Source organism: Parasteatoda tepidariorum, chromosome 9, assembly GCF_043381705.1.
Source record: "Parasteatoda tepidariorum isolate YZ-2023 chromosome 9, CAS_Ptep_4.0, whole genome shotgun sequence".
Taxonomy (NCBI): domain Eukaryota; kingdom Metazoa; phylum Arthropoda; class Arachnida; order Araneae; family Theridiidae; genus Parasteatoda; species Parasteatoda tepidariorum.
The window spans coordinates 23,345,329-23,368,489 of NC_092212.1; the positions used below are offsets into that span (position 1 = coordinate 23,345,329).

The 23,161-nt window shown below is 31.6% G+C and overlaps 1 protein-coding gene across 1 annotated transcript in view; it reads left to right on the forward strand.

Annotated features, from left to right (window-relative positions):
• LOC107436850 (alpha-tocopherol transfer protein-like) overlaps window positions 1–18,756 on the forward strand; it is a gene marked incomplete at its 3' end in the record, with an annotated part of 35,044 nt that extends 16,288 nt beyond the window's left edge. Inside the window, 1 exon segment of the mRNA XM_071185268.1 lies at window positions 18,646–18,756. Coding sequence (XP_071041369.1) covers window positions 18,646–18,756 — 111 coding nt within the window.
• Between the last annotated feature and the right edge of the window lie 4,405 nt (window positions 18,757–23,161).

Consider the following 23,161-nt stretch of genomic DNA (forward strand, 5'->3'; position numbering starts at 1 on the left):
ATTAAATAATAAATTAATGATAATTAATGGTTTTTAATTAATGATAATTAATGGTTTTTAATTAATGATAAATAATGATTTTTAACTAATGATAATTAATGGTTTTTAATTAATGATAATAAATAATTTTTAATTAATGATAATTAATGATTTTTAATTAGTGATAATTAATGATTTTTAATTAATCGTAATAAAAATTTAAAATATGCTGAAAATTCGTAATGAATTTTGAATGTGTGAAATTTGAAGAGCAACTTAAAATTTTTTTTGACGCTTAATTGGAGAATAGACGATTTAATTACGTATCTAGCAAGCGGTATCATTAAGATCCAATCATAATTTCGGATAATTTGAAAGATGATGAGTAATATGATTTGATTAACAGTAAAATATATCCCCTGAATGTTCTAGGATCGGTACAATATTTGTAGAGTACTACAATGTTCCCTAATTTTTGAATTCACAATGTAATGTTAACCAATACAGCGTTACGAATGGAGTACATAGCAAAAATTTACAGTGTCACCAAAAATGCTGGCAACCATTTTACACCAGAGTAGTGCAGTGAAACGTTACACAGAACTCGTGGATCTGGTGTTTCAGTGTTTCAAAGCTCTTTTACACTACTTGGTAGTTAAGTAGTCACCATCATTTTTGTTATTCAGTAATCCTAAAATTAGTAACTGCAAGTTAAGATGCATAAAAGAGTCAGTAAAATTATTTTTACGATAGAATATCAAGCAAGAATCATTAATTTAGAATCCACACATTTAATATTTCTTTAAACAAATTTAGTTTGTAAATCAAAAATATACATAACACAGAGAGAATATTAAAATAAACTCGAACTAGGTTTATCAGAACGAAAGCGATATAGAAATTTATGCATTATAAAATTATTTAATACAAATCTCTTAGATTTAAAAATTAAAGTATAAATGTCTTCATTACACCACTAGAAACATGCATACATATTCAACGGAGAATTTTGATTTCTGCTGATGAATATCAGTGTTGAAAATAACAATAGACTGTCACCAACTCGTTCCATACTGTAAACTAACTACTTACGATATTCTACTTGGAATTTCTTGAATTTTTTTAAATTAAAAAAGCGCCAACATAAGCATTGTCGGAATAGAACATATTTCTTCTAGTGTGATGTGAAAGCGTAATAATGCCACCATTTTAAGCTTCCAGATGCACGAAAATTTCATTTTTATAATGTACTTAGTATACCTGGTGAGGACTGGCGTTGTTATCCATAAAAACAAATTCCGCATTCATGCCACCCCTAAACAAATGAATATGTTGTTCCAAAATGATGCTCTGGTAAATTTGGCCTTCCATGATTTTAATTCGACTATGCAAATATGTTCAGAAGCCAAGTGTATTTGCATCTCAAACGAGCAATCCTACACCATAGACACGGCGTCGTTCAATGATGTTGTCTTGATGTTAACGGGTATCTGCCATTCGACACGATGATGTTACGACAGAGAGCATTGCACAAGACCACTGTGACGATGTTCACATTGCATGTTCTGTTGCAGGCTTATTGCTGGTGACGTGGCTACAGACTAGTGACGAGACATGTCGGACACTGTGCTCCGTTTACGTCGTCTGGCAGCTACTATCAAATACAGGTCTTCGTTCGGCGTTGTTACTCGGATACGCTCTGTATTGCAACGTCTTCTGACATTGCTATCATCATCAGATTGTAACCAGCATAGAGATGACACTTAAGGCAATTCAAACTCCTCGGACACTTCCATCTGAGTACTCCACATTATAGGCCGCCGATACCAAGTAATTCTACCACTTTTTCACTACCATTTTGTTACCATTCCTTATATTTCCCTCCCTTATAATATTGGCTTTATAACGTACTATTGGCATCATCTGGTGGTTTTTTGAATTTTGCAAATTGCCCTTGAAGCTGCATGCAATAATTCTACGGGGAAAATTTTTACATTAGTGTTTAATTTCCCAGTGATACGGAATTATTCTTAAGTTATAGACTTGTGAGTAGTTCAAAAGCATCAACCCACGACCGGAGTAGACTCATAGTTAGGTCGTAAGTGCTACAGATGGAGTAAAACCGGTCATAGTCAATAAAGAGCCCGGTGTTCAAAAAAGTTGATGTGTTCTTTGGAAAAGGTAACACTTTTTGTTCATTTTCTAATAACGGGTACAAACTGAATCATTTAATACAATCAATATGCCGAAAGTTAGAGTTAGAACTGATTGTTGTAAAGAAAGAAAATGATTGGGGAGGGGGAATTAAATATGTGAGTTTCATTATGGAAGAATATATTTCTTTTCTCATTGTATTTGAAAAACAATTAGGAAAGAAATGCAATAAGAAAACAATAAGAATATTTGACAGCTGTTTACTGAGATCAAAATTCAATATTTTATTCAAATATAGGTAATTGGGATCCGGAAGTCTTTCCTGTTGAAATTGCCCTATCAGCAGTGGTAGCTGTTACACTTAATTCCCTTGAAGAACACGCAACCCAAGTTTGTGGAATTCAAGCTATAATTGACATGAAAACCTCTAATTTGAATCATGTAAAAAGTATCAAACCGAAAGATTACAAGCTTGTTGGTAATGGCTTAAGAGTAAGTTAAACGATATTTCATTTGATAATCGATGTAAATATACTGAAGTAGAAGTAGTAATAGTTGCGGTTGGAGGGACGGAAGTGACGTCATCATGGAAAGTCAACTGAGGCTTATTTCTGCCCCAACCGGAAGTTGCTTATTTCTGCCCACCTGAAATCGAAACTTCGTCTGCAACGTCAGGGGGAGCTTATTTCTTTTTTTCTTAAGCCTAAAATATTTTTAGTTTCTGTTTTTAATATAGTTTCGTTTTTTGATATTATTTTCAATGATTACTTTTTTGAGGGTGGCAACACTTATTAATATTACTTTACTTGTTTAGGATGGCAATACTTAGAAACTTTGTTATATGGGGTGAGATATTGTATATTATGAAGTAATGACGTCATCTTTTATTGCATAATAAATATCATACAAATGCTTTAACTCTAGTGGCGCCATCTATGTAGTAATGTTAGAAATAAAATAACTTTAAATCTATTTTAATATTTAATTCTGTTTTATTATTATTTATTAAATATAATTAAGGCTGAGGATAGAACTCACACCAATCAAAAAGCCTTCGTGGGTCAGTAGTTGGATATCAAAACCACTGACCCACGAATGCTTAGTTAGATATGTGTTAATGAGTTAAACTTTTGTATTCTGAACACGTGTATAAATGAAAAGGATTTGATAACGATATCATCTTGCAGTTTCATCCATATATTTTTCACTTAACCTTTGACAGTTATTAAATAATTATTTCTGCCCCTCTTAATGTGCAGCGGTACTGACCATACACGTGTTAATTATTACATAATAAATAAATGATATCATGCTTTCACTCTAGTGGCGCCATCTATGAGGGAATAATGGAAATAAAATAACTTTAAATCCATTTTATTTTTTAATTTAAATATAATTATTGCTGGGGATTGAACTCATCATGTGGTGATATATACCGATAAATAGAGGTGACGAGAGTAAAGTTTTTCATTCATCATGGATCTTTTGAAGTTCAAACATCCCTTTACAGCTGTCCTCGCAGGTCCAACAGGTAGTGGTAAAAGTTATTTCATAAAAAAAGTGATTGAAAACCAAATGATACAGTCTTTCCCAAAACTTGTAGTATGGTGTTATGGCGTTTATCAAAAATTATATGATGAGATGCCTAATGTTGTTTTTCAAGAAGGACTTCCATCCGATTTGAATCAATATTCAGATGCGTAAATTGTGATTGATGATCTCATGAGTGAATTGGGAAATGATCCTCAATTGACGAAATTATTTACAAAATTTTCCCACCATAAATCTCTTAGCATTATTTTTGTGGTTCAAAACACTTTTCATAAAGGAAAGGAAATGAGAGAAATATCCTTAAATTCTCATTATCTTGTATTATTTAAGAATCGAAGAGATCAATCGCAAATTACATATTTAGGACGTCAATTGTACCCTCGAAAAGTTAATTTTTTTCAAGAATGTTATGCTGATGCCTCATCAAAACCTTATGGTTATTTACTCATTGATTTAAAGTGTGATACTGAAGAATCTTAACGCATGCGCACTGGTATGTTTCTTGGAGATACTTATTATGTGTACCAACCACGATAACTTCATTTCAACTGTGAATTTTCAAGGAAATTAGATGACAGCTTTAGCCATTGTTTTTGAAGGTTTTCAACTTTTATCAACACCTATAAATAGGACAAGCACTCGAAATTCAAATCATTTGAAAGTAAGATGTCCGTATGTAATGAGCGAACATTAGAGCTCGTGAAATTGATCTCTAAAACTAAACATTGCAATCCTCTTTTAAAAAAGTGTTCAAAAAGTGAAATAAAAACTTTGTGTGAGTGTGTATTGAATGTATTGTGTGGTAATATACCACTCACGAAATCTCAGAAAAATAAATTAGCTCCTCATAAAGAAAGTTTAAGAAAACTCTCTAGGAAGAAATTGCCATTGTATAACAAGAAAAAAATTCTTGTACAGAAACATGAAGGATTTTTATTACCTGCAGCTATTTCTGTCATTAGTTCTTTAATTCATGGAGTACAGTAAGAAGTTTGTGTTGGTTCCGGAGGATAGAGTACAAGTAGCGGAACACTTATCACAATTGGATCAACAAATGAAGAATATTCTACAGAAAAATAACTTAGCAAACGACGAGAAAGCAACTCTGTATTTACAAATACTGCAGAAGTATACGCACTTTTCAATTTCGATACCGAATAAACCAACACGTCAAACCGATCAAGAGGAAATTACGAACATAGACGATACTCTAGTAGAGTCTGCAGAAGAGATCTCTTCAAATATCAAAAAAGAAACTGAAGACTTGGAGGGAAAAATTCTAACTGCTGTTCCAGTTCGATTTCAAGAAAAAGCTAAAGATATGTATCAATTCTTAAAAAATAATGAATCCCTCGTTTGCAACGCTAAAGGTGAAATTATTCATGAAGATAAAACTGTTCCTGGAAGTAATATAGTAAATCTTATCAATGACTTTTTGCGAAATAGAAAATTAGCTCCAGTGGGGAGAAATGTATTTTCAAAAACATTGAATGATATTTAATTACCATCACATTTAGATGTAAATAAAAAATTGTATAGTAAAAATAAAATTGTTAAGAAACCTATGATGTATGCCCGCAGAAGTGCTTGGGTGAAACTTTGAATAAAATTTTATTTATTTCATTAAAATATATTTTGTCTTTATTGACCATTTTTCACAGGTGAAAAAGTTCATATTATCAAGGAAAAATTTCACCCTTTATTAATTAATACAAAAAGTTTTAGAAAAATATATAGAATTTTCTGAAAAACTGGAAATTTTTTTGTTGTTGCAAAAACATAAATATTTTCTTAAAGAATAGAAAATTTTTTATAAAAATAAAAATATTTTCTGAAATATTAGAAAGTTTTGTTAAAAAGTTTGAAATATTTTTACGAAACTAGCAAATTTTTAACAAAAAGTAAAAATATTTTCTTAAAATAGAAAATTTTTGTGTGAAAACATAAATATTTTCTTAAAAGATAGAAAAATTTTGTTAAAACGTTTGAAATATTTTTACAAAAACAAAAAAATATTTTCTTAAAAGAGAAAATTTTTTGTAAAAACATAAATATTTTCTTAAAAGATAGAAATTTTTTATAAAAATAAAAATATTTTCTGGAATATTAGAAAGTTTCCCTCAATAATAAAAATATTTTTTGAAAATTTTGTTAAAAAGAAATAAAAATATTGCACTATTGCCTACATAACAATATTTAAATGTAAAATTTTATAATAATGACATGAGAGACACTAGATTTAGTTTCATTCTTTTTTTATTTTCTAAACCCAAATCTTACACCATATTTTTCTTTACTAATTGATACATCTGAAAATCATTTACATTTAATTGATTTGAAATATGATACATAGAATAGCCTTGACAGCGTTTGAGTAAAAAGTAAATACAATATTGTCCACATACATTGGATGTAGGTGATTGAAACACTTTAGAATTCCATAGTACGTCCGTGTAGGAAGCAGTATTCACGTTGTAAAATCCGGGCGGCTTCCCATATGAGTCATAAAACTCTTACTGTCTTTGATCATTCACAAATAACGCTAGCCAGTGAGTCCCAGGTTGTGATGAGTCATCTGAATTCGTGATAGCACATGTGTTTTCTTGGAGACCCGGAAGCGTATCTCTTGAATATACACCTTGAAAGTAAGGTGATGTTATCTTATCTTGCGATAAAATGTCGAAAAGTTGCAATCCATCCATTCTTCAATTTCCGAAGTCGAATAAAATATTTCTTGACTTGTTAATTTCAATCAAATTTTCAAATTTGGCAAAAGCGATAACGCATACTGTTTTTTCTAGTGAGTTGGCAAATTTCAGTTCTAATCGCAAATTGTTATGCTTAATCAGATTTAAATGTTCTCCTGAACATAGATCTGGGGAGAGATTAAATCCAAATAATGTATTTCCGTTCTTGTAGTCTTCTCTGGAAATAAATATTCCTCTATTTTGACCCATTCGTTCCATTCCATCAAATAAAGTTTGATAAGCACGAATGTATTGATTTTGTGAAAAGTTGAGTTCCAATAGACTATGGGGGACGAGTTGTCCATCTACATACACTCCAATAAAATTTAAATCAAAATGTTTGAAATCAAAAGGAGATTTTGTCAATGTTTCATGAAAAGCTTCATTATCTATACAACCTATAATAACTTTTTAGGCATTTGACCCGAAAATATATTATTTTGAATAAAAGACATACTCCCTTTAGGAATCGAATACACTTTGCATAGGACTCGATTAATGGGTTATTTTGCACTTGCTTTCTCGAGTGCTTTAGCATGACCAAGAAGCACTCCAGGGTTCACACGAACTTATCGAATGAATAAAGAGACATGATCCAATACTACTTTAAATCCTTCAAATCCTTGTAGACAAAATTCTGGCTTGCTTCTTATTAGTTTTATTTTCAAATCCACTAAATTGAGTAAAAGACGATCTTGATGAAATAAATCTGAATGAATGCAACCAATCATATCCACTGTTGCGCTTTCTTTAAAAAAAAGCAGTTCTTTTGTTTAAACCATCCTCAGAATCATTATAAAATAATTCAGCAGTTAATTGAGATGTTTTGCTATCATATCCATGGTTTAGAAGAGTTTCAATATAGGTCCTATAGGGATAGGTATTACTTGAATTGGAAACTGTACGATCGTTTAAACATGCATCTACTTGAGAAAATAATGAATGTAGAAATAAATTCACAGGTCCTATAACATCATCTTTAGTGATAGCTGTATTGTTCGTTTTTAATATTTTCGCTTTCTCATACAATTGTGTTTGACTGAGATCTATGTAATCTTCTACACTTCCAGAGACATGAAACTCTACTGGAGCATTATCAAAAACGTTAGAAAGATAATGAAATTGTATCCATTGACCATCTTGAATAACTGTTTGAGTACCAGGTAAGGTAAAAAAGTTCCAATTCCGATTTTACGCACTCAGGAGAATCTTTCAACAAAAATGCCATTTTATGGATCAAAAATATCACGTCCACTCACTTTGCGTGCTTTGGGTGAAATGAATCGTTTTTGATTCTTACGCTTCCATTTATAGTTTCCTTTCCCGACCATAGACTGCACTTTATCAATATCTTTTTGTGCAAGATGTTTTCCACTTTCTTTAGTTCTTGTTTTGACGGCTTCCTCAAAGTTTTCTCCAGATAATACATCAGATGCTAATCGAGTTCCTGTTTTTAAAACTTCTTTTCCAATAGTTTTACCACCTCTTACTAAAAAGGGTAGTGCTGCTCTAAATGATCGACGAAATATACCACCAAGTCCATAGCCCTTTTGGAAATTAATACCTTTATAATAGGGCAAACCCGAGCCAATTTGACTCGCATAATGATCTTCGAATTTTTCAGCACAACAAACGTACGGTACACTCATCTTGACGTCTTCTCTTCAAATGAATGATTCAAAAAACGCATCGTACTATTTATAGTATTTGCCTCATGCGGAAATGTAAAACTATAATCACTTTACCACTTTCAAAAGGTACGAAATCACCTGAATTCAATCTGAGCTCCATATGAATAGTTTGAAAGAAAAGCCTCGTTAAAGGTAAGTATTGAAGTCTGTCATAATACTAACTGATTGTTTCACCATCATATCCTTTCATTCGAACGATCTGCAGTAAAGGAGTTTGCGTATCTCCGACAATTTGTGGTGAAATTAAATCTGAGTAGACATAAAAAACGGAAAAATTAGACCACGCATCAGCCACAAATTCGCTTTTCCGGTTACCCGTAATGACTGCATCAGGTTGGAATCCTAACAATTCACCTAACTTTTCTAAATGAAGGCTACAACCTTGAACGGCGTTAATTTTAACTCGTTTCGTAGTTTTATTGTAATTTATTGTAAATCGACTAGGATTTTTAGGTAAAGCAGGTTGTATAGCTGATACAATATCGAACATTGATTCGTAACACCCCACATCAATTGTTTGCCTCACAGTCAATATGATATTACCGTTACTTATCTTGTAATGAAAATAATTGTTACTTTCATTTACGTTCAGCCAAGAATGCGGATAGATGAATTCAGATAGGCCTACTTCCCATTCACCTTTTAGATTAACTGGTATCGGTAACTGCGTCTTAAAACGGGAGATTTTGTTGCTAGGAAAAAACTGCATGGAACTATCAGAAGGTAACGTCACGTAGAAGGACATCTTTGAGAATGAGTCTTCAGAGGTTAAGTTTCACTACTTATACTTTTTGAATATCACTCACCCAGGCATTAAACTTTTCAGGATAACCTAGAAATTTAACAAAATATTCCGTGCTTCCTCCTTTCTTTCTCTTTTTGATAACTTTTTCTACGGGATAATAGCCCGAGTTGACGACTTTTTGTAATTCTTCTGCATAAAAAGTATCTTCTATTGCTTCATTCTTCAAATCTTTTAATTTATACACTACAGGATTTCGATGAACTATTTTATCTATGACAAACAATTCTCGAGTCCAATTATTTTCATATCCTTTCTCAAATGTAAGTTTTGATTTACTAATGCGAACAGCGTCACCTACTTGAAAAACAGGGTTATCAATATTCACCTAGTTGTTATATGAATTATTCCAAACTTGTTTCTGATTATCGATATTCACTGAGGCTGGGTCAATTTTTATACTTCTATGCTTTGTATGATTATAACTATGGATTAATTTACAAAGGGCATCGATATATTTTTTCGTGTTGAATTCTGTAAAGTATTTACACATCTTAGTTTTTAAAGTGCAATTAAATCTTTCAACTATACTTGTTTAGTTTCATTATTTGTAGTAAAAAATTAACTGTCTTTATAAGATATTGCTGCACAAGTTTATTTGTAAATTCTGTTCCTTTATCTGACTGTAAATTTTCTGGTTTTCTTTCTTTAAAAATAGTTTTTAAAGCAGACAATATATTTTTGGCTAAATTGTCTTTTACAGGAACAGCCCAAGCAAACTTTGAGAAACAATCTATACAAGTTAACAAATATTTGAATCCATTATTAAATTTTGCTATAGATTGCATGTCAACTAAATCAATTTGAAATTGTTCATCTATACCTCCAACAACCACTCTATTACGTTTAAATTTATGCCTCGCAGGTTTATGTAAAGTATAAGAATCTTTAGTCTCCAACCATTTCTTAACGTCACTTTTCTTCACTTTACCTTTCCCAGAATTATAAATAGCATTTACACCTCCAAAACTTCCTGGATGTCCAGGTTTCGTATAAACAGATGAAAGTAAACGATCCATAATCTGTTTCAAAAATGTTTTAGAAATTATCAGATTTTTTTTCTTTGATAACAGTTTAATTCTAAGAGTTAAAATTAACACTCATAAACATTCTAAAAAAATAATGGTACACAATAATTTCTATAAAATTAAATAATAATACCTATTTAAGTATAAAATAGTTTTCCTTATTGTATTATAGCAAGAATTTTTTTTTCTTCTTCTATTTCAAGAACCTGAAAAAAGTATTATTCTGAAAAAGAAAATTCATGCCTGCTAAAAAAAAGAAATCTCTTTTCCTCTGAAAACAAAAGTTCACAGTAATTTTTACAAAATATAAAAATAACAACAAAATATTTTAAAACTTAAGTTAAATTTGCAAAAATCATTTTTAGCAGCAGTTAATAAAGTATCTAATTTAATTTTTTTTTAAAAAGCTTCACACAAAAAGTCTTTAAGGGATTGTCTAAACAACCTTCGTTCACTTAGTTCATTATTAAAATCCAGAGCAATATTCTCCACATGTAAGTCCAAGCAAGATTCATTGAAATCGTGAACACTGCACACAAACTGGTCAAGAAAGTCAGCAGACCTGTCTACTGGCTTCAGACCTTTCTTCAGTCCAATATGTTTATACAACACAATTTTCAGGCAATCTTTCATAACAGGACCCGCTTCGTTGATGTCTAAATTCTTTGGCACCACTGGACACTGTTGATGGGCGGATTCTTGAAAAATGTTCAAAAAGTCCACGGACCTATATTTTAAATTAATATAGCCGAATGTCACACTATCTCGACACTTCTGTAGTTCTCTCCACTGTTTGAAACTGATTTCCGTCTCGTGCTTGTATACGCGGCTACTTCTGCAGTTCCACTAGCAGATACTTTCCCTCGTCATTCATCAGCACATAAAATTTTTTCACGGAGATTAGCTGGAGGGATCTCTTCCAAAGCCACGTTGATGTCTGCAATGCCGAAGATACATGTTGGTGGACCATTACAGAAGCAAGCATTATACTGTTCAGGCTGTAGAGTTATACCATATCCTAAAGGATATTATGAGTCTCCATATCTGTTAAACCTTCGTATATGAATGGCTGATTTCTTGTTACACGTGCTGGCCAAAACGATTAAGTCCTCACCAATTGGATAGTAATACTCTGGAAAGTTTCCCTCCTGGAACAAACCTTTCCTCTTTGGTTCATCCTAATAAAATAAAAAGAAACATTTTTTGAGTCACCAAGAACAACAATAACGTTTAAAATAAGTAACAACTATTAACAAAATGTAATTATGCTTTAAATTTAACTTAATTTAACCTTTCGATTCAAATAATATTAAAGAATTTTTAAAGCTAACTAAGTTTTGCCACATGCTCTGCTTAAAAATGAATTAATTCTAGAAGTTACAATAAAACAATTCTATTATCAATACATTTAAAAGCATAGCAAATTACAAAGAAATCAATAGTACTTACTTCAGTTTCAACATGTTTTCTCTTTAAATATCCGTCCATAACGACCTGGTGAATCAAACACTTTAAAAACTTAATCGAGACACATGGGTGAAAGCCCTTATATAGCAAGACGGAAAAGAGAAAAACCTGGTACGTAAAAGATTTCATTCCAGCATTTTTTTCGAAGAAAATGAAATATCTGTAACTATCAAGATTTCTTTTATAATTCTGGCATATATATAAAACTGCTTCTTTTCCAAGATAAAGTAGATATTGTTGAAAAATTTAAAAAAAGAATAAGTAAACTCCTCCCCAAAACTAGCTATAACTGAAATGGTTTTACTACCAGCCTTTCCTCTTTTCCGTCTCGCTTTCACCCCTGTCGAGACACAACAGAAGAACAAGTGAAATACTAATATTTAGGGTGGAAATTTAGTCACTCTATCCTTCTAGTTGCCAAACCAAGAAAGTATAACTTTAACAACCAATCAGAAAAATGTTAAACTGTCACATGCTTAACTATTTATCAGCGCAAGTGTAAGAAACTGAATTCAACACACACGTCATAGATCAAGATCTAGCTTGTTATATCTTTTCAGAATGACTCGTTCTATATTCAGTAGTTGTGTTATCACACAAAACAAGTCAAATCTTAACACGTGCATGGTCAGTACCGTTGCCATCCAGAGAAAGTTATAATAACATTAAGAGGGGCAGAAATAATTATTTAATAACTGCCAAATGTTAAGTGAAAAATATATCGATGAAACTGTAAGATGATATCGTTATCAAATCCTTTTCATTTATACACGTGTTCAGAATACAAAAGTTTAACTTATTAACACATATCTAACCAAGCATTCGTGGGTCAGTGGTTATGATATCCAACTACTGACCCACGAAGGCTTTTTGATTAGCGTGAGTTCGATCCTGAGCCTTAATTATATTTAATAAATAATAATAAAACAAAATTAAATATTAAAATAGATTTAAAGTTATTTTATTTCTAACATTCCCACATAGAAGGCGGCACTAGAGTTAAAGCATGTGTATGATATTTATTATGTAATAAGAGATGACGTAATTACTTCATAATATACAATATCTCCCCCCAAATAACAAAGTTTCTAGGTATTGCCATCCAAAACAAGTAAAATAATATTAATAAGTGTTGCCACTCTCATAAAAGTAATAAATGAAAATAGTATCAAAAAACGAAACTATATTAAAAACAGAAACCGAAACTAAAAATATTTTAGGCTTAAGAAAAAAACGAAATAAGACGTTGCAGACGAAGTTTAGATTTCAGGCGGGCAGAAATAAACCACTTCCGGTTTATGGGCGAGCAGAAATAAGCAACTTCCGGTTAATGGGCGGGCTGAAATAAGCGTTTCCGGTTGTAGACGGACAGAAATAAGCTCCGGATGACTTTCCATGATGACGTCACTTCCGTCCCACCAACCGCGGCTATTACTACTAGTAGAAAACTACAGTTTTCAGTAGGCTGAGACGAGACAATTGTGTTATTTTTGTATAGAAACAAAAAGCATTGGAAGCAGCATCACTTTCGAAAGACGTGGGAAGAATTTTTGGTAATGATTAAAATTTGTTTGTGAAATTAATATGGACTACTTTTTTTGTTTTGGGAGTAAAAAAAAATATTCTTTTCACTATTCATCAAATTGATTAATAAATTCAAATTTTGAAAATTTTTATTTCGCCATCTTTTTTTCCTTTTTAATTTGTGTCTGTTAGTTTATGCTGGAAGGTGATCTAAATATCATTGGGTCATAAAATGGCAATATAATTTCTTGCGCCATTTAGAAAACAATTGTAATTTGTATTGAATTTATATTGTAGTTTGTATTTACGTTAGAGAGGTCCATTAGAGATTTGAGCACTTAAGCTATAGTCCGAAAGTGGTCAAAATGTTTATTGACAGTAAGTACCTTTTTTCTTCTTGTGCTTCTCAGGAAACGAAATTTTTAACTATTATATTGACTCTAACACCCAAGCTAACAATGATATTTAAGCATTCTAGTTAGTGGAAGTATTATTAGATTGTTTAATGACTATAAATTGAATTTTGCAATAAAATATAAGGATAAAGACAGCTTTGAGCTCCAGTAGAGGTTTGAGTAGAATAACTTTATTGGGACGAGTGTCACTTTCCAAAATGAAAATATTCTTGTCAGCCACTTGCAATCATCCGTTTTTTACTAAAAAATATATAAAAGTAAATGTACGTTATTTATAGGCTGATAATGGAATTCCTCAAGGTAATAGCACATATTTTTCAGTGAGTCTGAGTAGTCAAAAAAATTAAAAATATATTACAATGAATAAAACAAAAAATACAAACCTCTATTTTATTCTTAATAAACAATTTTTAAGTTCAATTGGAACGTTTTTTTAATTAGTACCAGCCACCTCCAGCTAGACCACTTTTTTAAATTAATGGAATTTCAAGTATATAACGGGACTTAAATTCGTACAGTCAAAAATAAAGACAATATAAGCACAATAAATTCATATTGCTCAGGTCAGATCGGATTAAATTTTCGTCTCTTACATGATCGTCGTTATCAGGATGTTAAGTACATATGCTAACATTAAAAAACATGCTATTTACCTTAATGGTGTCTTTGATATAATATATAAAATTAGCAACTTTTTCGAAATCAAACTGTGCACTAATTTGTCATTATGTATTTTATTTGAAAGTGATTTTTCGCCTAACGAGATGAACTTAACACGTTCACGCCGGGAAAAGTGAAAACACTGGTATAAGAACTATTTCAATATTAGATAATATTCGGGAGAAGTTAATCTATTATCAACAATAACAATTCACTGTAAGGAAATTTATCACGGTTTGCTTGATCTGGAATTTGATGAGGTACCTGCCCGCGGTAGCGGGCACCTGACCTCTTCATCTGAAAATGCGCCCTAAGGCAACGGTGACTAATGGCGTGAAATAAAAATGGAATTCCACAGATGAACATCTGTGGGCGTCTTGGTTGGAGTATCTCCGAGTCTAGGTCTTGGGAGCCGGGAGAAGGGAATGGATCAGTGAAACTAAATCCTCGTCTTTCAAGAGTTCTTGCAGTTCCTTAACGATTCTCAGGAACCTAGTGGCTGACCTGGTGGCACTCCGATGTTCTTTCCTTTTCGGTGCGAATTTTCTCTTTGGTCTGGATGGGCAGCCTGAAAAACAGGCTGTGTGGTCTTGCTTGCAATTCACACAAGTCGGAGGCTCGCTCAGGGGCTTCGTGCATAGGTAGGAATAATGCGCTCCTGCGCATTTCATGCACGCTGGGCTATCTGTGCAGTCCTTCTGGGTGTGGCCAAATCCTTGGCACTTATAGCACTGGATTTCGTATCGGCCTCCACGAAATCTCTCTACCCGGATGGGTGTCTCCAGTAATCGGTCAAGTTTGAAGATCTCCCGGTGCTTGGGAATGTCGGTCAGAATAACCAGAAAGAGGGGGAGGAGCTTGTAATCCTGGCCACGCCTCCTTCTCATCTGCTCAATCCTGATTGGCCGTAGTCCATTATCTGAGAGTTCGTGTTCGAGATTCTCCGTCTCGATGTCTATTCTAAGTCCACGTACGAGGGCTTTGATTTTCCTGCCGGTGGGATGCAGGGTATCTTTCGGTTCAGGTGTTGTAGCTGGGGGCTCAACTGTTGCCGGGGCTTCAGTAGGGTCTCCTAGCTCCATCTGTTCTAAGTCGGGTTCCTCCGATGTTGTGGGGGTAATCTCATCTTTCTGGTGTTGTTCACTTTCTGTCTCGGGTTCAGAAATTTTCGGTGTCGCCTGGTTGACATCGTTCTTCCTCCGTTTTTTCTTTCCTTTCACAGCTATAGGTTGTTGTTGTGCAGCAGGCTCAGGGGTGGAATTTGAGTCTGGTTCTTCTGATACAGGATTTGAGTCAGCCGGGGTTATTGTCGGAGTGACTATAGTTTCCGGCACTGGGTCTGGTTCGGTAGTCTCCATAGGAGGGTCCGCTTGTTTATTCTGGGATTCTATCAGGCTTTTGATTTCCTCATCATAGTAGATGCATCTGTACAGGTTTTCCAACAGCATTTTGTCTATGCGTTCATTGTTCAGAAGTGCTTCATCTAATTGTCTTTTACATCCTTTTGCGAGACTTTCTGAATCTGCTATCTTCTCATCTGTTAATCCTGGGAAATCTCTGAGGGCACATTTCCTCATCTCATCTCGAATACTTGTGGGATCGATTTTCCGTAAGCGAGAGGGTCGGAAAGCCTTCCCTCCGCGGCCAAATCTATGTGAAGCCATCGTAGCAGGAGCTCGGTTATAATACAACCTAACTCGACGATATTCAATGATCGAATGGTGAATTTATCACGGCGAAGAAGCAATTCAATATAAAAATTGCATCCGCTAAAAACAATTGGTAGTTATGGATTTTTACTATTCCCGGAGAAAAACTAAAATATGAAATTTATTGTTACCAGTTTTTACTCCGGTGCGCTGCCAAGATGAGACAATCTAAAGTGACCCACCGTGGGTCACCCCGGCATAAACGTGTTAAGCTATTATAAACTTATTTAAGTTAAAAGAATACAGAGATCTAATACAGTAAAAAATACAGTTTAAAGCAAAAATTAAACACTAAAAAAATAATTAAGATTTAATACCGCTGTTAAAAAACTAAAAAAAAGAGAAAAAAAGAATAACCAAGTAAAAGTGTATTTAAGTTTAAATCAGACTTGACATATATTTTATACCTCTAATTGGTAATTAAAATGGAATTAGGCTTGCCAACCTGCTTTATTTAAATCTACGCTTATTTTAAATAGTTTTGAGATTAAAAACTTTTTCTTTTTAATGTTGAAACACAATTGGGAGTTAACTGATCTAAGTCTGAAATGTGCGGATTTAAATATTTAATTTCTGTAAGTTTGGGGTATCAATCCGCCGTTGGTACCCAACCTCTCATTGCCTACGTATATGTTACTTGGACCACGTTGGTTATTAGGACCATTAGGTTATTAGGACCATTAGGTTATTAGAATCATTAGGTTTTTAGAACAATTCGGCTATTAAGACTGCGTTATAGAGTCATCACATACATACACCCTTGTGCAAATTAATTGAAACAAACTTTTTTTTTCATGTTTTTTAACGAAGATGTTTTGGGGTTGTTTCGGTTACAATGGGGTTGGACCTTTGCAGCCTATTGACGGTATGATGCGTTCTGAGCAGTACATTACTATTCTGGGTAAAAAAGTTGTTCCAGAGTTGAAGAAGCGATACCCTGATGGAACAGGGATTTTTCAACAGGATTTAGCTCCTTGCCATACGTCCAAAATTGTCAAGAAATTCATGTCTGAGAATCAAATTGAGATATTGGAATGGCCTGGGAACTCTCCGGATATCAACCCAATTGAGAATCTCTGGGCCATATGCAAGAATCGCCTAATAAATATGGACTGTACAACTATAGAGAAGCTAATCACGGCGTTAATTCATGTGTGGTACAAGGACACAAATATTAGAAATGACTGTAAAAAATTTGTGGAATCCATGCCGAATCGTGTCCAAACGTTAATAAAGTGTCGTGGAGATCATATTATGTACTAAAAATTTTTGAGTTTGTATAAATTTAAATAAAATAGCATTTTCTCTTAGTTTTCTGAGTTTATTTCAATTAATTTGCACAAGGGTGTAAATATTAACACCCATGATTAATGAGTACAAGTTTAACATCGTAATTTGCACGTGATCATTTTCTTAACAAGAGTAATTGCTAACAGATGAAAATTTCATTTAATTTATATACAAACTTACATCTATGTTTTTCAAAATGGTACTTTTTCCATTAGTGTAAAATGAGAGTCCTGAAGGTTACTAAGAATGTCTTGTCTACTAGATAACTTATTGTAAAGATGTGCTGATTGTCTAAGTCTACCACATTTTACCTTTTATAAAAAATATAAGAACTAATGTTTTTGTAAGGATATTCAAGATTTATATGATTACTAAAAATTGAAAATGAAAACTTGATTTGAACATTATCATAAAAAAAAACAATTCCTTTTTAGCTTTCCTTTTAAAATTAAAATAAAGTTTAATGGGGGATTTCGTAAGCAACTACGTTTACTTGGAAATGTGGTGAATACGAATACGCCTTATATTCTTCATTTTGCTACTAACTTTAAGAACCTTCTAAACATTGGGAAATTTGATGCGTTTACTATGCATTAGTCGCAATATATACCTTAAAATAAGAATTTTAACAACTGAATGACCCTACCTGACTTCTACCCGATTCAGACTAATTTAAGAAACAATATATAAAGGTCTATTCAAAAGCCAATCGATAAAAAATTGCCCTCATTACCACCTTAACAATTCTTAACAAGACTTTTAAGCGTTAAGTTATTTGGTTAGAACACAAATAAATCTTCTTAAACATTTAGTTGTACGAATCTACTGGAATGCAGCGAATCACTGTTTTTTTTTAATCATCTGGCTAAAGAATAGTCTAGCTAGGTGATCTCAAGGCGGGGATAGCCAGGTTGGCAGGGCACTGGACTCAAATTTGTGAGAACGGGAGTTCAACTCCTGCTGTCCGACGACTCCCCGTGTAGTAAATGGTGACAGGTGCACGTTAAATTTGTCGGGACACAAAGTCCTTCATGATCCCATAAACCAGTGGGGGTACTGAATTGGATATTTGGGACTATCAGAACAATTTTTTTTTTATGTTGAACCATCATAAATCAGTCCGAATTCCTACATTGGGATGGTGGTATTTCATGATCGTTCCAACATGGGATTTCTAAGATACTGCGTTGGAAATTCGTGACGGTTTAACATAAACAAATCATCAACGCAAGTTGCTATTATGTTGGACCATCATAAATCAGTCCGAATTCCTACATTGAGGTGATGGTTATTTATGTTAGTTATCATCAAAAAATTTAATGGTTCATGATGGAATTATTGATGGTTTTCATTAAGATTATCGTGGTCCACCAATGGAAAACTATAAAAAAAATTTGACCTCGGTTGTTTTAGAAATAGGAAATAAAATCTTTAGAACTGTGTTTTTGTTCAATTGTCACGTGTGTTTAAAGTTGCATGAAAGCTTCATATTAGTAATTTTTACAGAGTGTATTCCACGTCAGAGTAAAAGCTATTCATATGGTTAATGTGTCAACAGTCACTCAAGTTATCTTCAATCTATGGAAGATAACTTGAGTTTCATATGAACCTTTCTTTTCTTTCACAGAGTGCATTACCCGTCAGAGTAAAAGCTGTTCATGTGGTTAATGTGTCAACAGTTACTCAAGTTATATTCAATCTATTGAAAGTATGCCTGTCCAAAAAACTTAGGAAAAGGGTAAAATTACGTTTTACTTTTATTTAAATAGAAGTTTCTCAATCCTAGCTAGCTCCGCTCATCAAACCTCGCGATTGCTTTTCATTCATCGTTGTTTCTTTTTTCTTCCAAAAATCGATAATTAAAAAAGCGATTTATTTTGTAATAAAATACGTAATTATTATTATTTATTTACGAATATTTTGTTAATACATTTATTGTAATAAAATGGGCGATTATCTGGATTTGAAAAATAATTGAGTGAACTTGAAAATAAAAATAAAATTAGGAACACATATTGTGCGACTCAATGAAAAATCCATACGGTTATAAGAGTTCAATAAGAAACAGCCTTCACCCGTCGTAAAAATTTTTTTTTTACATTTTTGAAACTTTGAAAATAAGCATTATGCTTCGCAACATCGAATCTCTTATTTTTACATTCAGAATTATTACTTATTTTTTCACTCATCTACTAACGAATCACTTATTTTTCCCCACACTTAAAATGAGTTACAAAAGTTTCTAATAACATTTTAAGGAATGCAGGTAATGAATCTGTGAATTATTTAATGGCATTTTTTCCGCATTATTTTTTTCTTTTTTTCATTTTAATTTGTTTTTTCTGTGAGTNTTCAATCGATGGAAGATAACTTGAGTTTCATATGAGCATTTTTTTTCTTTCACGGATTGTTATTACCAGTCAGAGTAAAAGCTATTCATGTGGTTAATGTGTCAACAGTTACTCAAGTTATCTTCAATCGATGGAAGATAACTTGAGTTTCATATGAGCATTTTTTTTCCTTCACAGAGTGTTATTATCCGTCAGAGTAAAAGTTATTTATGTGGTTAATGTGTCAACAGTTACTCAAGTTATTTTCAATCGATGGAAGATAACTTGAGTTTCATATGAGCATTTTTTTTCTTTCACAGATTGTTATTACCAGTCAGAGTAAAAGCTATTCATGTGGTTAATGTGTCAACAGTTACTCAAGTTATCTTCAATCAATGGAAGATAACTTGAGTTTCATATGAGCATTTTTTTTCCTTCACAGAGTGTTATTACCCGTCAGAGTAAAAGCTATTCATGTGGTTAATGGGTCAACAGTTACTCAAGTTATCTTCAATCCATGGAAGATAACTTGAGTTTCATATGAACCTTTCTTTTCTTTCACAGAGTGCATTACCCGTCAGAGTAAAAGCTGTTCATGTGGTTAATGTGTCAACAGTTACTCAAGTTATCTTCAATCTATTGAAAGTATGCCTGTCTAAAAAACTTAGAAAAAGGGTAAAATTACGTTTTACTTTTATTTAAATAGAAGTTTTTCAATCCAGCCAGCTCCGCTCATCAAACCTCACGATTGCTGTTCATTCATCGTTGCTTCCTTTTTTCTTCTAAAAATCGATAATTAAAAAGGCAGATTATTTTGTAATAAAATACATAATTATTATTATTTATTTACGAATATTTTGTTAATATATTTATTGTAATAAAATGGACGATTATCTGGATTTGAAAAATAATTGAGTGAACTTGAAAATAGAAATAAAATTAGGAACACATATTGTGCGACTCAATGAAAAATCCATACGGTTTTAAGAGTTCAATAAGAAACGGCATTCAACTATCGTAAATTTCTTTTTTTTTTTTTTGCATTTTTGAAACTTTGAAAATAAACGTTATGCTTCTCAACATCGAATCTCTTATTTTTACATTCATAATTTTTACTAATTTTTTCACACATCTGCTAACGAATCACTTCTTTCTTTCCTGCACTTAAAAAGAGTTACAAAAGTTTCTAATCAAATTTTTAACGAATGCAGGTAATAAATCATCGCATTATTTAATGGCATTTTTTCCGCATTATTTTTTTTATTTATTTATTATTTTAATTTGTTTTTTTCGTGAGTCATTAAATTCTAGGGAAAAAGTTCGACAATTGTCAGAAACGAAAGTGCTTAACAGAAAAAAATGAATGAAAATTTCTAAAAGAAGAAATCTGAATTTTGCTTAGTTTTGTTTGCACCACCAACAATTTTTTTAATGATAATTTTCTTCTCTCTTTTTTTTTGGCAGTTATAAGAAAATCCAATAAAAATAAATGAAAGTTTATTTCTAATTTCTCTCTCTCTCTCTTTACAAATATATATATATNATATATACATATATTATGGAAAATTATAAAGTTAAAGAATTTATGTCTTTGAGTTCCAAATTTATATCATCTTCAACTTCTAAAAATAAGGTTATTTCTACTCCTGTTAAAAATCTCGATGAGTGTATTTTACAATTTTCCTACAAAACATAATTTTTCAATTGAAGGGTTTTACAAATTGAGAGAAAATATCATTAAAGATTTTAAAATTAATATAAAAAGGAAAAATTAATTTTTCAAAAAAACTTTAATTTTTATTTTGAACTGAAACAAGAAATTAAAAATATTGAAAATAATTTCTGTATTACCACTTTTGATAAAGCTTGTTGATTGATATTATTTGAATTTATCTACTTATTTTTCTATTATTTGAAAACTATTTTACAAACAACTTCTTTCAAATGAACGTAACAGCAGTATCACACACAAAAAACTCAACACCAACAGTGATATTATTATTAATAAAATTAATGCTACTTATAAAAGGCTTAAAATTAAACCAAATAATATTAAAAATTTTCCTTTTCTTTTTGCTATTCCAAAATTCCATAGAACCCCAACTATGTAAATTCTGGGTTATTGCTAATTGGGCAAATAGTAATGTGAAAAATAATCGTCATTTCCTTTGAAAATACCCTTTCCTTGAAAAAAAGTATACTATAATACCCATTATACTTAAAATTATCCCCTAAATTGGAATATTAATCATAGTATAGATGTTCTACAAACACTAGAAACTTTAAATGATATTGACCTCGCCGTTTTAATTTCGAAAACTTATATGCTTCCTTTCCAACTAATGAAATTCTTGAGGACCTTCTTCAAATTTATTGTTTATTTAATCTCAATCATATTATTGTTGAAGAGAGCTGGAAAATTCTTGTTCATATTAACCAAAACAACAATTATATTCATGTTTGTCTTTTTCAACCAACTAAATTGGAAAAAATGTTAGTACTAATGTTAGCAATATTTTTCCTTTTCTTCAAGAATATTCATTCGTTAAATCATTTGTTAATATTTCTGCAAATCCCTTCTTTCTCAGATTTCTTGATAATCTTTGGTTATTAATTTTGATCATTTTGATATTTTTTTGCAAAGCAAAGTTATTCAAGTGAATTAATTCTTGACGGAATTAATATTTGAAATTCTTCAGCAAATTTTCTAGATTTAACTCTTAAAATTCATGAAGATTGAAAAGTTGCATTTAAACATTTTAACAAAAGAAATTATTTTAACTTTCCAATTAAAAAAGAGTATAGATTTTAATTCAAACTTAGCCAATAAGGTTTTTTCCAATATTATTTTTCCCAATTAGATTCTTAGGTTTTACAGGAATAATCCCAAATATAAAGAGTTTTTAAAGGAGATTGATAAATTTAAAACAGATTTAAGTAATATGGTAATTATGGTATATAATTTATAATATGGTATGGTTATAATATGGTTTATAATTTTTAATATGGTATGGTTATAATATGGCATATAATATGGTATATAATTTAAGTAATATATTTATATATTAATTAATAATTCATATATTAATTAAGTAATATATTAATTTAAGTAATATAGTATATAATTTAAGTATATAACAACCATTTTTCTCATTTATTCCTTCAACTTCATTTTAAAACTAATTTTTTTAAATTCTTGAATTAGTTCTGATTTAATTTTTTAGGTAGAAACTAATTATGATTTGCTACTCCTAAAGCCACTGAACAGAATAGTTCGGATGTGCGACGTTTTAGAATGGATTAATCAGTTTATTAAATAACCTTCTAAATAAGTTGTAGCCTTTATAAAACAATTTTAATATTTTAGTTGTCCAGTGTAACAAACAGTTTTTTTAATTAAATATGGAATGGACTGACTACGTTTCACGAATAGCCTCCCCCGATGAATGCTGGTAATAGACCTTACTGTTGTGAAAGACTCTTTAGTGTTGTGAAGACTTTACTGTTGTGAAAGACTTTAGTGTTGTGTTGACTTTACTGTAGTAAGAGACTTTAGTGTTGTGTAAACTTTACTGTTGTGAGAGACTTTAGTGTTGTGTAGACTTTACTGTTGTGAAAGACTTTAGTAATGTGTAGACTTTACTGTTGTGAAAGAATGTATAAATGAAGGATAAAGTCTATAAACTGATTTCTATCCGCGTATAAAGGCTTTGATATATAAACAAGTCACACTATGAGAGAAAGAAAACCAATGAAAAAGGTTTATTCATAAGTTACGTTTATATATATATATATATATATATATATATGGGT